The sequence below is a fragment of the Oreochromis niloticus genome, linkage group LG12, assembly GCF_001858045.2.
Source record: "Oreochromis niloticus isolate F11D_XX linkage group LG12, O_niloticus_UMD_NMBU, whole genome shotgun sequence".
Classification (NCBI taxonomy): Eukaryota; Metazoa; Chordata; class Actinopteri; order Cichliformes; family Cichlidae; genus Oreochromis; species Oreochromis niloticus.
The window spans coordinates 18,022,066-18,038,989 of NC_031977.2; the positions used below are offsets into that span (position 1 = coordinate 18,022,066).

Consider the following 16,924-nt stretch of genomic DNA (forward strand, 5'->3'; position numbering starts at 1 on the left):
TAACCTCTGTGGTTCCTAAATGTTTTCACCTTGCAATAATAACACTTACAGTTTATGGTGGAATATCTAGGACAGAACAAATTTCACACACTGACATGTTGCAGTGGTGGCATTTGAGTGTGGCAGTACCACACTCAAATTCAGTGAGCTCTTTAGAGCAAAGCATTCTTTTACAAATGTTTGTAAAGAGTGCATGGCTCTGTGCTTGATTTTATACACCTGTGGCACTGGGACTGAAAACACCTGAAATCAAAGATTAAGAGGTATTTTTGTCCATACAGTGTATCTGTAATTGATGTTTCTGGATTATATATCATGCACGATACTGTTATGAAAGTGGCTTCATGGTGTTGATTTTATGTGGAGTTAGGAATTAATAAAAATGCACAAGTTGCCACCTTCATGAGTAAATTAAAGTACTACATAGGAGTCTTGTAAGATTAATATGTAAAATGTAAACAAGTGCTATTGGAGGAAATTGTAATTTAGAACTTTTTTATGTATTTTTCTGATGATTTTTTTTTCAAACATATTAACAATGAATCCTTATGTTTCTTATTGCTGTTCCGAGGTCCCTTTCTCTAAAGCAGGTCTTTACTTAGACTACATTCATGGCCCCTTGGCTGCTACATACATTGGTGCTGCTGTGACATTTCATTGTATGAGGGGAGAGGTGATACAGCATGTGCAGCTGTCAAATAACAGGAAGAATAGCTGTGTTCTTGGCAGACCTGCCTTAACCAGATGCTGTGGGGAGGAAAACACTGTAAATGTGTGATCTCAAGAGCGCCTCTTAATAGACAAGAGTGTGAGGTAAGTTGCTAATATTTTGTACTTGCAGTTTTGTAAGATTCTGATATTTCTATATGATCCTGAAAAGCTTTAAGAAGATGTAAAATATTTATATCCACCACATTTAGATTAACTAATAAAAGAATATGGTTAAATTTGTCGTTTTTTGATATCCTGCTAGGAAATGCAGCTACTATAAAGATGCTGACAGACCCCGTGGAGGTGGTAAAAGTTGTTTTATTTTCTTACTGCAGTGACAGCTACAAGGAACAACTTCTGCTTCAAAGCCTTCCAATTACTGGAATCTGGTTTCCTTCCTTAGGTGTAGCAAATTCAAACAGTTTGGGCGTCTGCTTCCCCGTGTCTTTTGTTTTTATGAGGAGAACGAGATGCCGTGAGATTTTACAGGGTGTGACAGGGGGTCACGCTGTGTATGATCTTCCCACACTCAAGAGCTTTTATGAGTCCCTTTAATGAAGATGTGCAAGGATCTGGCTACGTGAAACAAACATCATATTTCATCTCTGATCATCTGTGAGTATCTGTTTCATACTCAACATTGTTATTTCTCATTTACAGCACAGTTTCTGCTTTTCACACCCTTATGTGGTAACAGTAATTGGATTTTACTTTTGTTTGTTTTTTTAGAAAAATCAACCTTGGTCCCATGAATAATAACAGTCATCACGCACAGCACAGTTGCACCAAACACAGGGCATGCATTAGATAACCTTAACTCAGCCTCCCTGCAAACGGCTTCCTGTGTGTGCGGAGGTTCTGGGGGGGTTTCTCGTGAAGATATCGCTGGTTGGTCACACACAGGAAACCAAGATGCTTTCCAAGGTTGAACCAAAACACCGCTGAAAAAAAAAAACAGACTTCTAAGACAAACAAGTGTCATCTTGACTTAAACTGCACCTTGCACGAAGGGAAAAAAAATAAAATAGACTCACTCTCAGCTAAAGCTGCTCAGGAACCACTTGAAGCCACGCTATGATTACACGACTCCTTTTAAAACACAAATAGGTGTCGGGCTTCTCGTCGAACAGCTACATTTTTACTACACCCTGAACACCGACGCACAGACCTTGGGAAAGTAAAACAAAATATTTAAAAAATGCTGCCACCGTCACAATGGCAATGAAAAGAAACTATGTCTGCTTTTTCTAAAATACCCCTAAACATACAATTAACATCAAACAACAGAAAATAATAGTTCTCTTTTAGCGTCGGCATAAACAGGAGACTGCCAGCAGTCACAGCAGAGGAAAAGGGATGTTGTAAAGATACCAAAGTTGAGCAATAACGCTTCTCTGGCTGTGTAGCTGCTCTGGCCTCTGATCTCTGGCCTGGCTTCCCCTCTTCTCAACAACATATGGCTGTCAGTATTAAGTCTCTGAGGAGGCATCTATTTGCCAATAGTTGAGACTTAAAATATTGCAAAAGTTGCTTGTCTTGTCAAGCACTTGCAACAGCGGGATATGATAAATGCTTACACAGTGTTATTGTAACAACCTTTTACTTCTCACTGACTAAACTGTTGTTGCCCCGCTACCTCTGCTGCTTATAATACTCTGAAATATTAGATCCTGATGTGTTTTTTTAATCTTAGATGTTTTTATTATCAAAGGGATAGAGCAGAGTGGATTTAAACAGGTGTCATGGCGGTGGTTTTAACTTGAGGTCCTTCAGGTCACTCGGTACTCTGCTTTCAAGTTGATCTCTCCTCGCTCCTGTCAGACATTTTAACACAACGCTATGAAGACTGGGGCCCACATGGTAGTGGTGTCATCCTTGCAACATTATCCCCTCTTATCAAGCCTTTCTTCTTCCGCCTTCTTTCTGTTTGATACTTCATGCCCTTGCTCCCACTCCAGTCTACTCTTCCTCCCCAGCCACCGCTCGCTGCGCCCGATCTCATCCTCCACCTCTGTGTCCTCCAACCACTTGACACCTTTTCAAATTCATCCCCATCAGTTGGCAGACAGCGTGCATTTCAACCGCAGGGCACAATGCAGCGATCCTCGTGAATCAATGGCAGATAAATCAATGCTATCTCTTTTTTCCATGCCTCTGCCGCCATCGATTTTTTTTTTCCTGTTACTTTGCTGTTTGCGGAGTCTTGAACTTTGCTCAATTAAACTGAGTTGACTTTCAGGAACAAATTGTAACAGCGTAAGGCTTTCAGCTCTGAGACAGACACTAATGTTAGCTCCGGATGGGGAGTATAAGAGCTTTATTTATGAGATGCCCCATTCAAAGAGATGCTGCAGTGATTTCTACTGAAGCAGAACCTGGATTTACTGGTATTGTGAACCCTCTTTCAGATGTGGCATGCAAAAGGCTTGCCTTGATTCTAGGTCTTTCATTTTGAACCAGAGCTAATACCTAAAACAGAGACAAAGCAAATATCCTTTGATCATATTTACTAAGAAAGAAGGAGGCCCAATTAGCATGTGAATAACCCTTGCTTTGGTGTTTTAGATAAACGCTCATAGATTTCTTGGCAGGGGAAATATCTCATATGATTTCATGTCCAATCTCCAGGCTCTAGATCCTGTCACTGGGAGGGAATGATTTCTGGGAAATGCACAGACTCAGACATATCATTTTGAAAACTACATTTAATATAGCCCACAGAAAATTATCCACTGTGATATTTCACTAGTCTCCCCCATAAATAATTCATTGTTTTTATGTGCCCTCATGCTGCCTTGGGGATTGGAACAGCTGAGTGTTTTCACAACGTATTTGTGTCCAATCTTCTGCGTATTGGACGTACTCTAATCAAACCACAGTAAACATGCCTTGAATGTTTGTTGAGTCATCTGCTTATCAGCTAATCAAATGGCTTATTTGCCTGCCTGCCCGACTGCCTCACTGGAGCACAGCACAGGCCTGGTTGAGTATTTTTCAATTAATTGTTCATCTGTTTGATTGACTGCGCAGCCACACAGTACGTGTGATATGAATGAACTCCACAAGTTTTAAATGTATGCTTTGTAGGTCCACTGCAGCAATAAAGCAGGAGATCTGATTGAGACTGAGTAAGTCAAGCAATCCATTGTTCTGGAAAGTCTACATCGCTTTCTCTCTCACACACATTGCTTTATTATTTGACATGTAGGTGTAAGATCACATAAAAGATCCTGTGTGTACATACAGTATGTACCTGTTTTTCTGTGAAAGAACTAGCACAAAAGTGCAAGTCATAGAGAAAATTTCAAAGGCAGAAGCCAGGACAGCGACATGGAGCTGCCAGGGATTGGTGAGCAATCAGATAGGGCAGAATTGATGACCTGGCTCACGATGGATTTCTTGGAGCGGGCTGCCAGACCGAGGTAATACTTTCAGGCTCTTATCAGCACTGGCATAAGCTGAGTGCTGCATCACCCACTTCCCAGCGTCAGCTTATTATGAGAGTCCATGATGTGTGATTGCTTGTACTGCCTTTGTGTGTCCCAGGGTCTGTGTGCACCGGACACAGTTGGCAAGAAGAGGAAAAATACTAAGGGCTTCTGTCAGAGTAAACTGTCCACTTCCCCACTGTTGTAATGACATTTTCTTCCTTTTTCTCTTCCCCTTTTTTTCTTTTGGCAAAAATAGGTGTTTTGTGAGGTTTCCTGTGACTCATAAGCTTCTGGTGTCAGTGATGGAATTCTGCAAAGTTAAGCAGACAGTCACAGATATGTCATACTTTTTTAAAGATGTTCTTGCTGAAATGTGGGTAATTTAAAACGGGAAGCAACTGGAAATATGGCAATTTTGGTAGGAAAAAAGTGTTGTCTTAATATATCATGTAGAAAACAACATGCTCCATGCTTCCTGGGCAGTTGACAATCAGAAAAGAAGAGAACTAAAAGTTGTATTTTCTATGTCCAACAGCAGTTCTATTGGATTTACAAAGCAATGGAGTTAAATAGCACTTGAAACGTTTACATTTATGAACAGTGTAGAAATTTTAGCACACTGATCACACTTAATTTTTTTCAAGCTGCATAACAATACTTAATTTCAGCTACGGGGGGCCTTCCTGCAGCTTGAGGTCAGTGTTGCTCAAGGGCACTTTAGAGATGCCTTCGGGTTTGAGCCCAGGTTTTCCAATAAAGCTGTTAACCTTTGACTGCTGTGGGGGAATGGATGGAACCCTACAATGGAGTAATTAAGATATTAATATGAATTCTGCTATGTTAAATTTATAATTAAGTTTTCTTTATTATTATTATTTTTCTGCGTATAAACAACGTGGTTTCAGACGCCTAGACGCCGAGGATCTCTATGGTAACAGTCCTCAATTACCAATGATTGGCTAACCCGTGGGAATGTTTCTATTCCCTCAGTGCGGTGATTGGTCGGTGGGCGGTCTGTGCAGCCTGACAGTCTGCAGCGTTCCGGGTTATTGTCAGTCTCGGCAGCTCGGCAGAAGGGTAGGACCGCATCCCGGAGCTGCCAGAAGTAGCTAGCTCTTTATCCAGACGTAACCTTTTCCTGTTTGGTTAATAATACCAAAGAGAGCCTTTCGGGGCTTTGCCGTCAAGGTTACTCCACAGCCTCACCTGGAAATTTAAGTCTGAATCGAGAGGCAACACATCTCAGAGCGTCTGCCGACACCACGGATAAAGTGACGGACGGAGCAGAGCCTGCTCTCCGGGATTTTACATCGCATCGCATCAGTTTAGGATATTCAGGCAGCTACTTTGGCCCAGCCTTGATCTCTTTCAGGGTACCTTCACACAATATTGCCTAGATGAAAACATTTGAATGATACATTTCTCATAAGGTCGTCAAAATTGAGCTGGCGGACCACGAAACCCATGCGTAACAGCGGGGGGATTTTTTTTGGAATACTGCGTAGCCGCTAAACCTACCCAGTGTGTCGGTTAAGAGTTCTGCTATTTGGAGATATCTTCAAGCGAGAGGAAGATCAACCGGGACCCTGTACCTACTTTGATTCGGAGGCTAAACGGTGAAAACCCGAAGCACTCTTGGTGCGCAATCCTTCTGAGGACGCTCTTGAAATTGCCGACCTGCGCTTTTGCCCTCGACAAAAATTGGCAGCCGAATCGAGAAAAAAAAGGCAAAGCTTATTAACTTTGCATGCTAGAGGCTAGAGTGTGGAATCTAATTTGCAGGGTTACCGCTACATTTGCATACCGTCGGAAGACGAGGATAAACTTAATCAACATTTGACATCGACAAAGCAGCAGCTGGATTTTGGGGCAACAGAATGAATCCGTTTTAATTTGGACCGCAGAAGTATGAGGCAGATTGCTCAGTGAATGCTACGATCTGCATGGAGTTCTAGTGTACACTACGGAGCAATTTATGGTAAATATATTTTGCATGTCTGTCTCTCCCAGTCGTGTAGATTCTGAATGTTACGGGTCATTTATTTGTAACCATTATGGTAGTTTGTGTCAGAGCTTCGCTTCAATTTTTGGGGAGGATTGTCGCCGAAACCGAGAAACGCCTGAAAATAATGAATGTTTATAAAATGCCCCCCCCCCCCCCCCCCCCCCCCAGGATGCTGCCCACACGGCTGATGATGTCTCGGATTTAAACCCTTTGTTTGACCCATAGGAAGTGTTGTAAAAATCGACTTGTTAGAGAGCCGCTGCCGAATGGCTCGAGGAGCTGCTTTGATGTGTAATATTGGTCTTTTCAAGTATGGGTAGCAATTAAGTATATTGTCGAGGCCAGTGCACTGCAGGCAGGCATCACAGACACGGGGATGTGTGGCACTGGAAGAGTTGCGGCTCAGAGCAAAAGGTGCGAATTTCTCATCTGTACGCCCCCGTGCGTCACCGCGCACGGGTAGGGTAACTATACAGTGCCTGCTGCAATTAGAGATTTTCACCCTGGTGGGTTAATGATACACAATCTCTGTCTTTTTTTTATTATTATTATTTTATTGTGTGCCTGTATAGTGTGACAGGCTTTCATAGAGAGACTCATAAAATTCACGAGCATGTGTGCCTAACGCTGTAAAAGTTTTCACTTTATGCTCGGTGATATGGATGATCCTCAGTGCTGCACTAAGGTCGGGAGACAATTTGTCATTGTCCCGTGAATTCCACAGCTCACGTGCCCTCTGCGGCCCCAGCCTCTGGTGCAGCCAGAGGAAGTCTGAAAATTTGACTCGACGGTGAATTAGCTGATAAAGTTTGGATTGTTTCCCGTGAACTTTGAGCCTCGCGGGTTGCTGAGGTTGCTTTGCAATATTTAGCTCCGTTGCTCGCATTGCACGTAAATGAGCCTCCACATTATGCTGACTGTGCAGTGAAAAAGCCACACACGGTATGTTTTATCGTTAGACTACAAGCATCCTCAAATTCTTATCTTCCAGTCATTCTCTCTCCAGCAGCCTTGCAGATAGGCAGCTCGCAGAATGTAATATGGGCCCCTACAGCAGGGCAGGCGCCCCCACAGTCAGGGCACCTGACATAGAGCCTTCCTGGCTGTATTGAATAAAACATCCAGTGATGTATGAGGCAGGAGCTGCACCCGAGGGGGCAGAACTGCCTCATTTACTTCCTCCACTCTGCGTCTATGACCTGCTGAGCAAATTGTGCTCATATTAGCTCTGCGGCTGCTCCTCACCTAAACAAATAGTCTCCCCAGCATAATGCTTGCCTTAACTCAACATGATGGTTGGACAAGGCAGGGGAGAGTGGAATGGCAGGGAAGCTTTAATATTTAGGTCACTGAATTACCTTTTTGAGATTGTAGTTGTTGTTCTGACTGCTTTTTTTTGGCTTGCTTTTCGATTTTTCTTTTTTTGTAACACTGGAGCTTCAAGGGTCCCGCTGCCAGCTCAAGACTTTATCCACATTTCATTCCTCTCGCTTTCACCATATTTGCTTTTGCTCTGCTTTCTCTGCGTTGGTAGCTGACAAAAGGATATCGGTGCTTTGTGGGCTCAAAGTTAATTTCACGTGTTTTCCACATTATTTTTTACTTGATCATAAAATGAAACGGGCGTAAGTCGCCAACTTGAGTAAAATGTAATCTCTTGTACTTAATTGAGCTGCCAGCAGCTGGAAGGTAGTGAACATATTTTAGCAATGCGTTAACAAAAACACGCCAAAATAACCCTGAAATTTTATAAGTTTGGAACTCAAATAGCGTATCGGCTTGATTGATTGATTGCATTTGGGCTCCTTGCTGTATTCTTTGCTTATTAAAGTGCCTGCCTGGAGTGAATAAGTGAGCTCCACTCATGAATATCGTTAAAGTCGCTGAAGTTTAATTTCCTGTGCTGTGTATTAATCTTTTTTAATCCCTGCATGGTTTGATTGTCTCAACACCTACCCAGAGGCACCAAAACTCATTTTGACACTTAAGATGACTAAAATAGTAGATACAGGTGTGTGTGTGTGTGTGTGTGTGTGTGTGTGAGAGAGAGAGAGAGAGAGAGAGCGTGTGCCTTACTCAAGATCTACTGACCCCTCGAGTGTCTAAGCTTATGTCCATTCTTGTGTGGACTTCATTACTGAAAGTGCAAATTAAATCATTTTTTTAAATAGCTTTTTTCCACAGAGTCCAATTATAGAATAATACACTTCAGATGAAAACAAACATTAAATTCATGTTCTTTTCCTGCCAAAGAAAAGAAAAGACAGCAACTCTTACGTTAACTGATATCACAGGAAAGCACAAAGCTTCTTACCTGGAAACATCATCGGACCCTCAAAGCCACGTCAGCAGCAGCTCATTAGGTACCTGATCAAAGTCTTTCATATCAGCGAAAGTCTATAACAGTTCTCGTTTTACGCTTTTAACGCCTTTTCATGTTAAGCCAAACAACACAAATTTTGCCCTTTCTTGTTCTTTGCAGTGTTACTTGTTTTGATATAAACTCTATTGTCCCTGTACAGAGATTTGTTTTGCACATCAGTACCTGGAACAGTAGTGACAGAACATGAAAAGGGAAACAGAAAACAAAAGCATTACGTGGAAGTGGCGCTAGAGAAACAGAGACACCTTTCAGCCACTCGGTGTGAACAAATACAGGTGGAAAGTGATGTCCAGTTTCCAGGAGACTTGGTGGCGTTGGTGGGACTTTGCAGGCAGGATTAATAAGAGTCCTTCTACTTAGCCATTTAGCACGCTTGTGTACAGGTAGCACCCCCATACACTACTAGCTGTTAATGCTATCTATGTATCGCCCTTTTGTGTGACCATTATTATGACTATTTCAGCGCTTAAAGATTAACCTTCATGGTTATATTAGCTGTACTGAGGAAGTCAAATGAAATGAGTATTCTTCCCAGTGTGTTCACACTGTCATGGTTATAAATGCTGAACTACAGTAATCAAAAAATAAGAACAAGAAGAAGAAGAAGAAATACTCATTTTATCAACCATACACTCCATAATAGAGTATATGGTAGGAGAAAAACCTCTTCATGCTGCTAACCTTGTGAAAAGGAATGAAATCACAGCACTTTATACCTAATGACATCAACACTTGTGCGAAATGTGATGCCAGAGTGAGATTCCATTTATACATCATAAAGCATTAAGTGAGACGTGGTAGTAAATTTTAAATACAGTGCAAGCTTCTTGGTTTTATAAACAGGCACTCTAGCATTTAAATGAAAGTGTGATTTTGTGTGATGCGGAAGAACTACTCTAACATAAGTTACAGCAGTGTGATTGCGTGCACACCTTCTGTGTTTCTGGTGAGAGTGTCGGTTCTCTGCCCACTGATCATTTTCACTTATTTTTGTGAGTTTTACCTGCTCGCTACTCTGCTCATGAGACCTTGGCAGCTCCTCATCAGGGTTATCTGCAACCACTTAGCGCATGACGGACAGCAATGATCCCCCGACCTCGGCTCTCTTTTCCCCTCTCGCCCCTCCGTCAGGCAGAATGGAAGTCACGTCTCAGCAGGGCTCGAGGTTAATGTCTAGTCTTTCATTTCTAAAGGTTAGGGACACCCAGCCCTATTCATTTATTTATTTATTTAAAAAAAGCTCTTGTGCTTGTGCAATATCGTGAGCGGGAACTGTGTGGTTCAAACGTGGTTAATGAGTACAGTCATATGGAGAGCCCGAGTACTGTGCAGTTTATAGTTTGTTCCACAGCACAGGCAGTAAAGTGAGGGGTGGCATGCTCCTTGCAAAGAGTTCTTGGGGGGAAGAAGGAGAATAAAGCAAATCTGACAAGCTCTCCAACAGCGAATTTGCTCTCCTTAAAAACAATGCCGCTCTTGCCTTCCTCATGGTCACATTGATTTGTTCTGGGTGACAGTGCAGGCTGCTGTGAAATCACCCCAGCGCCATTGATCTCAAGGAGAAGAGGAGGAGAGGGAATGAAAGGCTGGCGACAGAGAGCAACATGGGAAAATCCACAGCGTGCCCTCCTCAACCTTAAACAGTAATAAAATGAAGGCCTTGGTTACTATCAGATCAGCCCCTGCTGTACTTCTTCAGCCACTGTATCGCAGTCTAGTCGGCGCTTTGATTTGTTTTGGAGGCCCCTACATGCTGTTTGATTTGCTATTGTGCCTCGCCATGTTTCATATTATCAGCTGAACTCTTTATTGCCACTGTTTTCCATGCCAGAAGCAAGGCTGTTTTTATCTCATGCAGGCCTCTGATTAATCTCTGCCTCTCTGCTGGTGTACTTTAATCTTGAATGGGAGATATCTGATTCTCCTCGGCTATTGAGGAAGATCAAACTTTAATGGAACAAGGAACTGCACATCATCCTAATCTCCATCTCTCCCTGCATTTTGGTTGACTGCTCTCCCTTGGGCTTTGTAGCTTTCTGCAGAAGCAGGAAATACATCAGACAGATAAGATGTTTTCTCTTCATGCTTTGGTAATTTATTCCCTGTTGACAATGGCCACCACTTTACATCTCTGCTGTTTGATTAGCTGGTTGAAGAAGCCGCGGGTAAAAACGTGGGGAATTGATTGACGCTTACAAATGGTTGTCCTGTATGACCTAAATGTGTGAAAGTTTTCTAGAGGCTTTAATTGGGGTTTCTTCACAGTTCAGTCCATTCACAGCCAAATGTGCTAGCCCTCTCTCTATTTATTGACACGCCAGAGAAGGGGGGCATGCGTAGCCTGAGGAGAGATATGTCAGCTGCATGGATGTATCAAGGTTCAATGCTTTTGATTACGCCACAGTCATTTCAGGAATTAGCTATTGACCGCTTTCCTTTTTCTTTTTTCTTTTTTTTGTTTGGTCCGTTCTCTTCCTCCACCATATCACTGAATAACGCTGTACATTATGCTGACCAGCATCCGGACTGCGACTGGCTCGATGCATATTGTTGCAAATGGATAACACTTAAGGGGGTGTCACACCTCCCGCAGACGGCTTACGTCTGTGACAAAAAGAGGCTATTACCCAATTCTAAGGCGGTTGCTGTAAGGTAATGAAATTTCCACTGACTGGAGAAAACAATGTTGTCTGGTCTGCACTGTAATTGCAGAAGCCACCTCGCCATTTTCCCCGAGTTCAGCGTGAATGCAACACGATTTAATAAAACTCTGGAGATTTTTATCATTTATTGCCAGGCCTGGCAGCCGCATCAGGGAGAGTGAGCCGAGGCTTGCACAGATAAAACTCATTCAATTTACTTGTTGAATTTTAACCATGCGAGGCAGAGACCATTTGCAAAAGAGCTGCCATATGACCCGTAGGAGAATGTTTTTATAGGGATAATGCAGGTCAGCTATACTGTTAATATAAAACCACCATTCCTTTAATCTAAATGGCAGAGTACCCTGGAATTTCTGTCATTTTCTCTCCCGGTATTATTTGTGTCAAGAAAGGGTTGAAAATCCTTGGGATATTAGGCCCTGGGGCCAAAGAGCTTCTGTGTGCCTGCTTCCATTCACATACAAAAACACAGGAACATTGACATGAGGACATGTATGGACACACACACACATACACACACTCCTAGCCCTGTTTTATTACCTCCTGCCTGCTGCTGGAATTGCTTTCCTCCCTCGAGTGAGCCAGGCAAAGCCGGCTTTATTGTGTTAACCTATTTGTGTGTCAAGAGCGATTGCAGCGTTCTTTATCTCTGTTTGTATTCGGACGGGGAGACGGCAGAGAGAGAGTGAGGGAGCAAGGAAGAGGGAGAGCCAGAGAGAGTGAGTGGCGGAGGAAAGAAGGGGAAGGGAAGGTGTGTGTGGAGGGGGCGAGGGGGGTACACAGGAGCCAGGCAAGCCACCGGAGTTAGATGGATGGCCGGTCACCTCACTCTCTACTCTGGAGGATAATGACTGGTTGCTTAGCAATGACCCACCCCCACCCACTTCCAGACTTGCATCCACAGTAATCACTTTTTTCCTCTAAAAGATTTCATATATAATTATAATGGGGCTTTTCATTTATTTAGCACAGTAGGGTGGAGGGTGTGAGCTGGAATTGGGGATTTTTGCGTGGTGGTGCTTATCGACTCCCGGCTTTTGTGCAATGCAAAATTGCACTTGTGTTCATGTGTGTTTGTAGGAAAGTGTTTGTATGTGCTTTTGCTGTTGGAGTTTGGCCTGGATTACGACTAGGCCAAAGCTATATTTCCTGCCACTGTACGACCTTTGACCGACATAATACCACACTGGTGACGGTGCCGATGCACAACTACACACACACACTTTCATGTTTTCTGATGAGCGACCACAAGCTATCAAACGCTGCTTCATGTGAGCTCTTAGTTTTATTAACATTTTTTATTGAGTTGAACAAATTGCTTACCTTTTATGGTATAATGAATAGTCGGGCCTGCTAAGGACAAATTCAAGCTTTGGCAGTGGTGACTGGCACCTGTCCCAGCTATTTAACTCATGATTTACAGTGTGTTTATTCAGCAGGTGACAACATTTAATACAGTGGAGTGTTTCCCAACATTTCAGCTCTTTTTTTTTCATCTGTTCTTTTTTTCAGATCTTAGTCTGAAGCAGTTCTGTTGTAATAGATACAGTCTACTTGCACTGTTCTCTTGCAGGTTTGAATTTAGGTTACTGGATTTTTAAGTGGCAGAATAAAGGTGTAATATCTGAACATGACCCCCAATTTAAGCTGCCTTTCATCACCAGCAGCCTCGGTGTTGGCACAAATTCCAGAGTCCTTTAAATTATGCGCCAGCTATTCTCTCTGTTTCTGTTTCTGTTTCTTTCTTTCTTTTTAATCTTCCCAGTTTTTTTCTTCCCTTTCCTCTTTCATGAGATAGTGAAAAAATTCATTTGAGCATGCCTGTGAAGTTCATATTAAACTTTTACTTGTTTATGATGATAAAAAGTCACGGCTGCTTAAACAGACCTTGTGGATCAAATTAAATGCTTTGTCTTGGGCTCGCGTAGCCAGTTGGTGGTGTATTTGTTCATTTCTGGATTGACGTATTATATCTACACTTAAAAAATAAAAAAAAATAAATCTGTTTTGTTATTGGAGCTTCTTTAAAGATCGTCAGCCGCGTCTGATATTTGCCCATCTGTGCTCTTTCTCCATATCCTCTTCGGTGCCATCTTTTCTTATCCGGGCTCATGCACCAATGCTAAAATTGACAGCTTCGTATGTCCTGGGAACTTCATACAGATAAACTAAACATACATCACTATCCTCCCCCTCCAATCTCAGTGGCATGCTTCTGTAGCTGCATCTATAGAACAGCTGTCCAGCTGTCACGGCAGCGCACCAGTCAGCCGCTCTCCAAGGCAACATCTGTAGAGACTGAACACACAAGGGCAGCCTGCCGTTCCCTGCTTGTCCCCGAAGACCGTGGAAGTGTGTCAGGCCTTTTGGCTACACATTACCGCTGACCACATCAACCGTATCACTGGGTTTTGATTGAATGTCATCTGCTTCTGTGCCACTTAAATGAGCTCTGCCAGGCTTCAAACTGTTGTATTTTTTTTTTGTGTGTCAGTGACTTACAGTGATCTGCCGCTGAAGCTTCCTGTTGTCACAACAGTAGTTAAAAACAAAACACGTGACTGTGCAGCCCAAAAAAACAGAAAAACGACACTGCATTATCGTATCCATTAATAGTCATCTGCCTCTGCATGTATGTGTGTGTGTGAGTGCTTGTGCACACGTGTGTGTGTGTGTGTAAACAAAATCCCAGCGAGCAAGGTGCAATGGCCTGGAACTGACGAGAACCCACTGGGAGAGTCTCTCCTTGATGTAGACCCCCCCATTCCCGCTTCCCCTCCTCCCTCTCTACCATCTTTCCCTCTTGGCATCAGAGCACGATGGCGAGGCGGGAGGCGGGAGGGGGGAGGGGGTGCACAGAGCCATGTGAGTGGGGAGATGAACAGATCTGCGGTCCCCTCTGTCAGCCACAAACTAGGATCAGGGAGATCGTGTGGAACTCTCTCCTGGGATGAGCAAAGGGAAGAAGGGAGAAAACAGCTGTTAAGTGTTTTTCTCTCACTTCTTCACCAGCTCACTTGTGTTTTTCCCTACTCTGTCATCTCCTCTAAGGCTGTCATTAGCTTCTGTTACACGGTTTTTAAATAACTTTTTGATCAGTTAGGGGCATTTGATAACAGTAGAGGTTCTGTGTATCTCTGTGTGTCTATGTGTGGTTATAGATGTGCCTCATACGTTATGTGATATGACCTCCAAGTATTGTTTTTTTTTTGTTAACTTAATTTTTTTTAATGGGTTTGTGGCACAGAATGTAAATAAAAGATGGAAATAGTCTCTGGGTCTGAAAAGTGAGGCCAATGCAGAGTTGCTCTAACTCTACGTTCTTTCTAATGGCCAGCAGGGGGCGACTTCTCGGATGGAAAACGAAGTCTGTTTGTATAAAAGTCTGTGGGTAAACAAACCGGCTTCTCACTTGATCTGTGACCATGGTTAGCAGTTTTCCAGCAGTTTTTTGGTGTCAGTCGCTGGTTTCAAATCTTATTTATACAACATTTTCTACATTGCAGCTCCGTTAAACTTAGCCTGCTTTATCGTCAAGTTTATGCTTTATGGTGGCCAGCAGTGTCCCTGATTTTTCAGTCAGATCAACACCTTATATGTAATATCTGATTTCAAAAAAATTATATGGTCAGCATTTAGGGACTGCACAAACCAGTGGCCTTGTTCATCTTTTATATACAGTCTATGCTTATCGTCAGAGGTTGGAAATCCTTGAGACACACGGCCAATGCAAATGTACACATTTTGAAAGTGTGCTAATTGTTCCTATAGCTCTTCTGGAGTGTTTTAGGAACTATTAAGGATTTGATTTCTTTATCATCACTCTTGGTAGCTGGGGGCCTCTCAGGCATACTGTGCCTCTCCCCACAGACAGCTGCGGAGTCATACAGTCTGTGGGTGAAGTTTGATAGATCCTGTTTACTGGAGCTGAGAGAATGCCGGGGTATCTCAAATTAAGTGTCACTTAAAGCTTGTCATTTAGTCAGCTTTCCATTTTGTTCCCCCATCTCTAGTGGCAGCACTGTGCTGCCAATTGTAACAGGGATTGAGAGGAAGACATTTGGTGATTACACATTCTGTCATGATTGAGGGGTGAAGCCAGCAACTCGATGCAAAACCAAATTCCATATGGCTGCAGTGAAATCTCTGCACCCATAGTGAGTTACTCTGAAACAGCCCCCGTCCTGATGACAGCGAAATCGCCTGCTCATGACTTATCGTTTTATCATTTAAATTTACCCCATTGATGCTCGCTGCTGTGATTGACAGCTGGGCTTGAAAGCCACAGCTATCTCAATTGAGCTCCAGCAGCCAGTTGGTAACCGTGACAATGGTCTCTCCTCTTTCCCTTGTTTTCACACATTTTCTGCTGTCACAGAAACCTCACTGATTGCTTCTCTGCCAAGACAGCATCCTATTAATCTTTTAAATAAGGGCCGCAGCCCAGCAGTATTGTTTGTAGAAAACCAAGAGGACCTTGTGAGACCACACTGAAAAGGGAAAGGGGGCAACGGGGCTGAATCTGTCTCACTGTGGCAGGAAAGCCGAGCCTCCTTAAAACCTACAATATTAGAACTCTAATAGGTGCTGCGGAGATAGATGATACCGAGGTCTGAATATAGATAACGCTCTCTGGACCCACCTGATAACTCTGTGGGCTCTGTTGTCTTCTGCCTCTTTCAGCTTCGCTCTCCAGGTGCATTCTGTGCTTTCATCTACATTGTGGCACTCTGAATAAAAGCCTCTGTGTTTATGGCCATTTTCTTTTTCTATGCGCTTATTGATCCTTTTCAGCATGGTTGGAATAGTCTTTATTTTTTTCAATTCTGGGCTCAAATAGCATAACAGCAGCATATTCTGAAATGGCAAACCATTGATGTATTGTGATGTGACCTAGCGAAGGTAGAATAACAGTTCAGCCCTTTGTCCCAGTGTACTTAGCTGACAATTTGTTTGAAGGAGACACAAACATGAATGAAATTGTGGCCTTGCGACGTATTGCGACCAAGAAAACGCTCTCTCTCACCTCTGTCTTCAAATGCCTTTCTGCACTCTGATTTCATGGACTTAGGCTTTTGTGTTTAATTAGGTGTGATTTGTGAACATTTCCCGAGTGATAGGAAGTCTTTTTTTTTTCTTTTTTTTTCACTTTCTTGTCAAGTGGATGTTAATGGAGAATTGCTGCAATGCTCTTGACACCCTCTGCTTTGTAATGAGTTCCTTCCTGTGCAAAATGGCCCCATAAACCAAACCTTTCAAGGATGAGGAGCATGTGGCAGCAGTATTTTGGCTTCTCTCTCCCTCAGAAATGTTCATGGCATATAAAAGAGACTGAAATTGTGGGATCACTGTATACCTTTATTGTGTCTTTGTCTCTGCTCCGGTCATAGAAATCCAGCGAGGCAGTGCAACCTAGCTGACTAATTGACTTCCAGGTCAGAGCAACATAATAGCCAGAGTTCTGGTCAATGGAAATGGATATACTTTCCCCTGTAAAGCAAGCCACGAGTGCTTTGTTATGATCTGTGTGGTCATGCACCTGTGCATGCACGCACACATGAGCGATTCAGCATGTAGCTATTCATAGTTTTTCACCCTCTATGGTTCACACAGTTAACTTGGTACATTTGAAAAGCACACACAGAAAACATTAATAAATTCAGAGTCACTATTTATATAAGCTTTAGTCTGGAACTTTGATCTTATGTGATGCTTCTGTGAGAAAATTGAG

At 42.9% G+C, this 16,924-nt stretch overlaps 1 protein-coding gene across 2 annotated transcripts in view; it reads left to right on the forward strand.

The window, feature by feature from the left end:
• Positions 1-711: 711 nt before the first annotated feature.
• The window catches only part of fam222aa (family with sequence similarity 222 member Aa), a 56,325-nt gene continuing 40,112 nt past the window's right edge, over positions 712-16,924 (forward strand). The window contains exons 1-2 of one of the 2 annotated variants that reach the window (XM_025897085.1): positions 712-813; positions 1,047-1,326. In XM_025897085.1, coding sequence (XP_025752870.1) covers positions 1,226-1,326 — 101 coding nt within the window. In that variant the 5' untranslated portion in view covers positions 712-813; positions 1,047-1,225. Of the gene's footprint in view, positions 814-1,046; positions 1,327-5,207; positions 6,121-16,924 lie in introns of those variants that run through there. The other variant, XM_005473313.4, reaches the window with a different exon arrangement.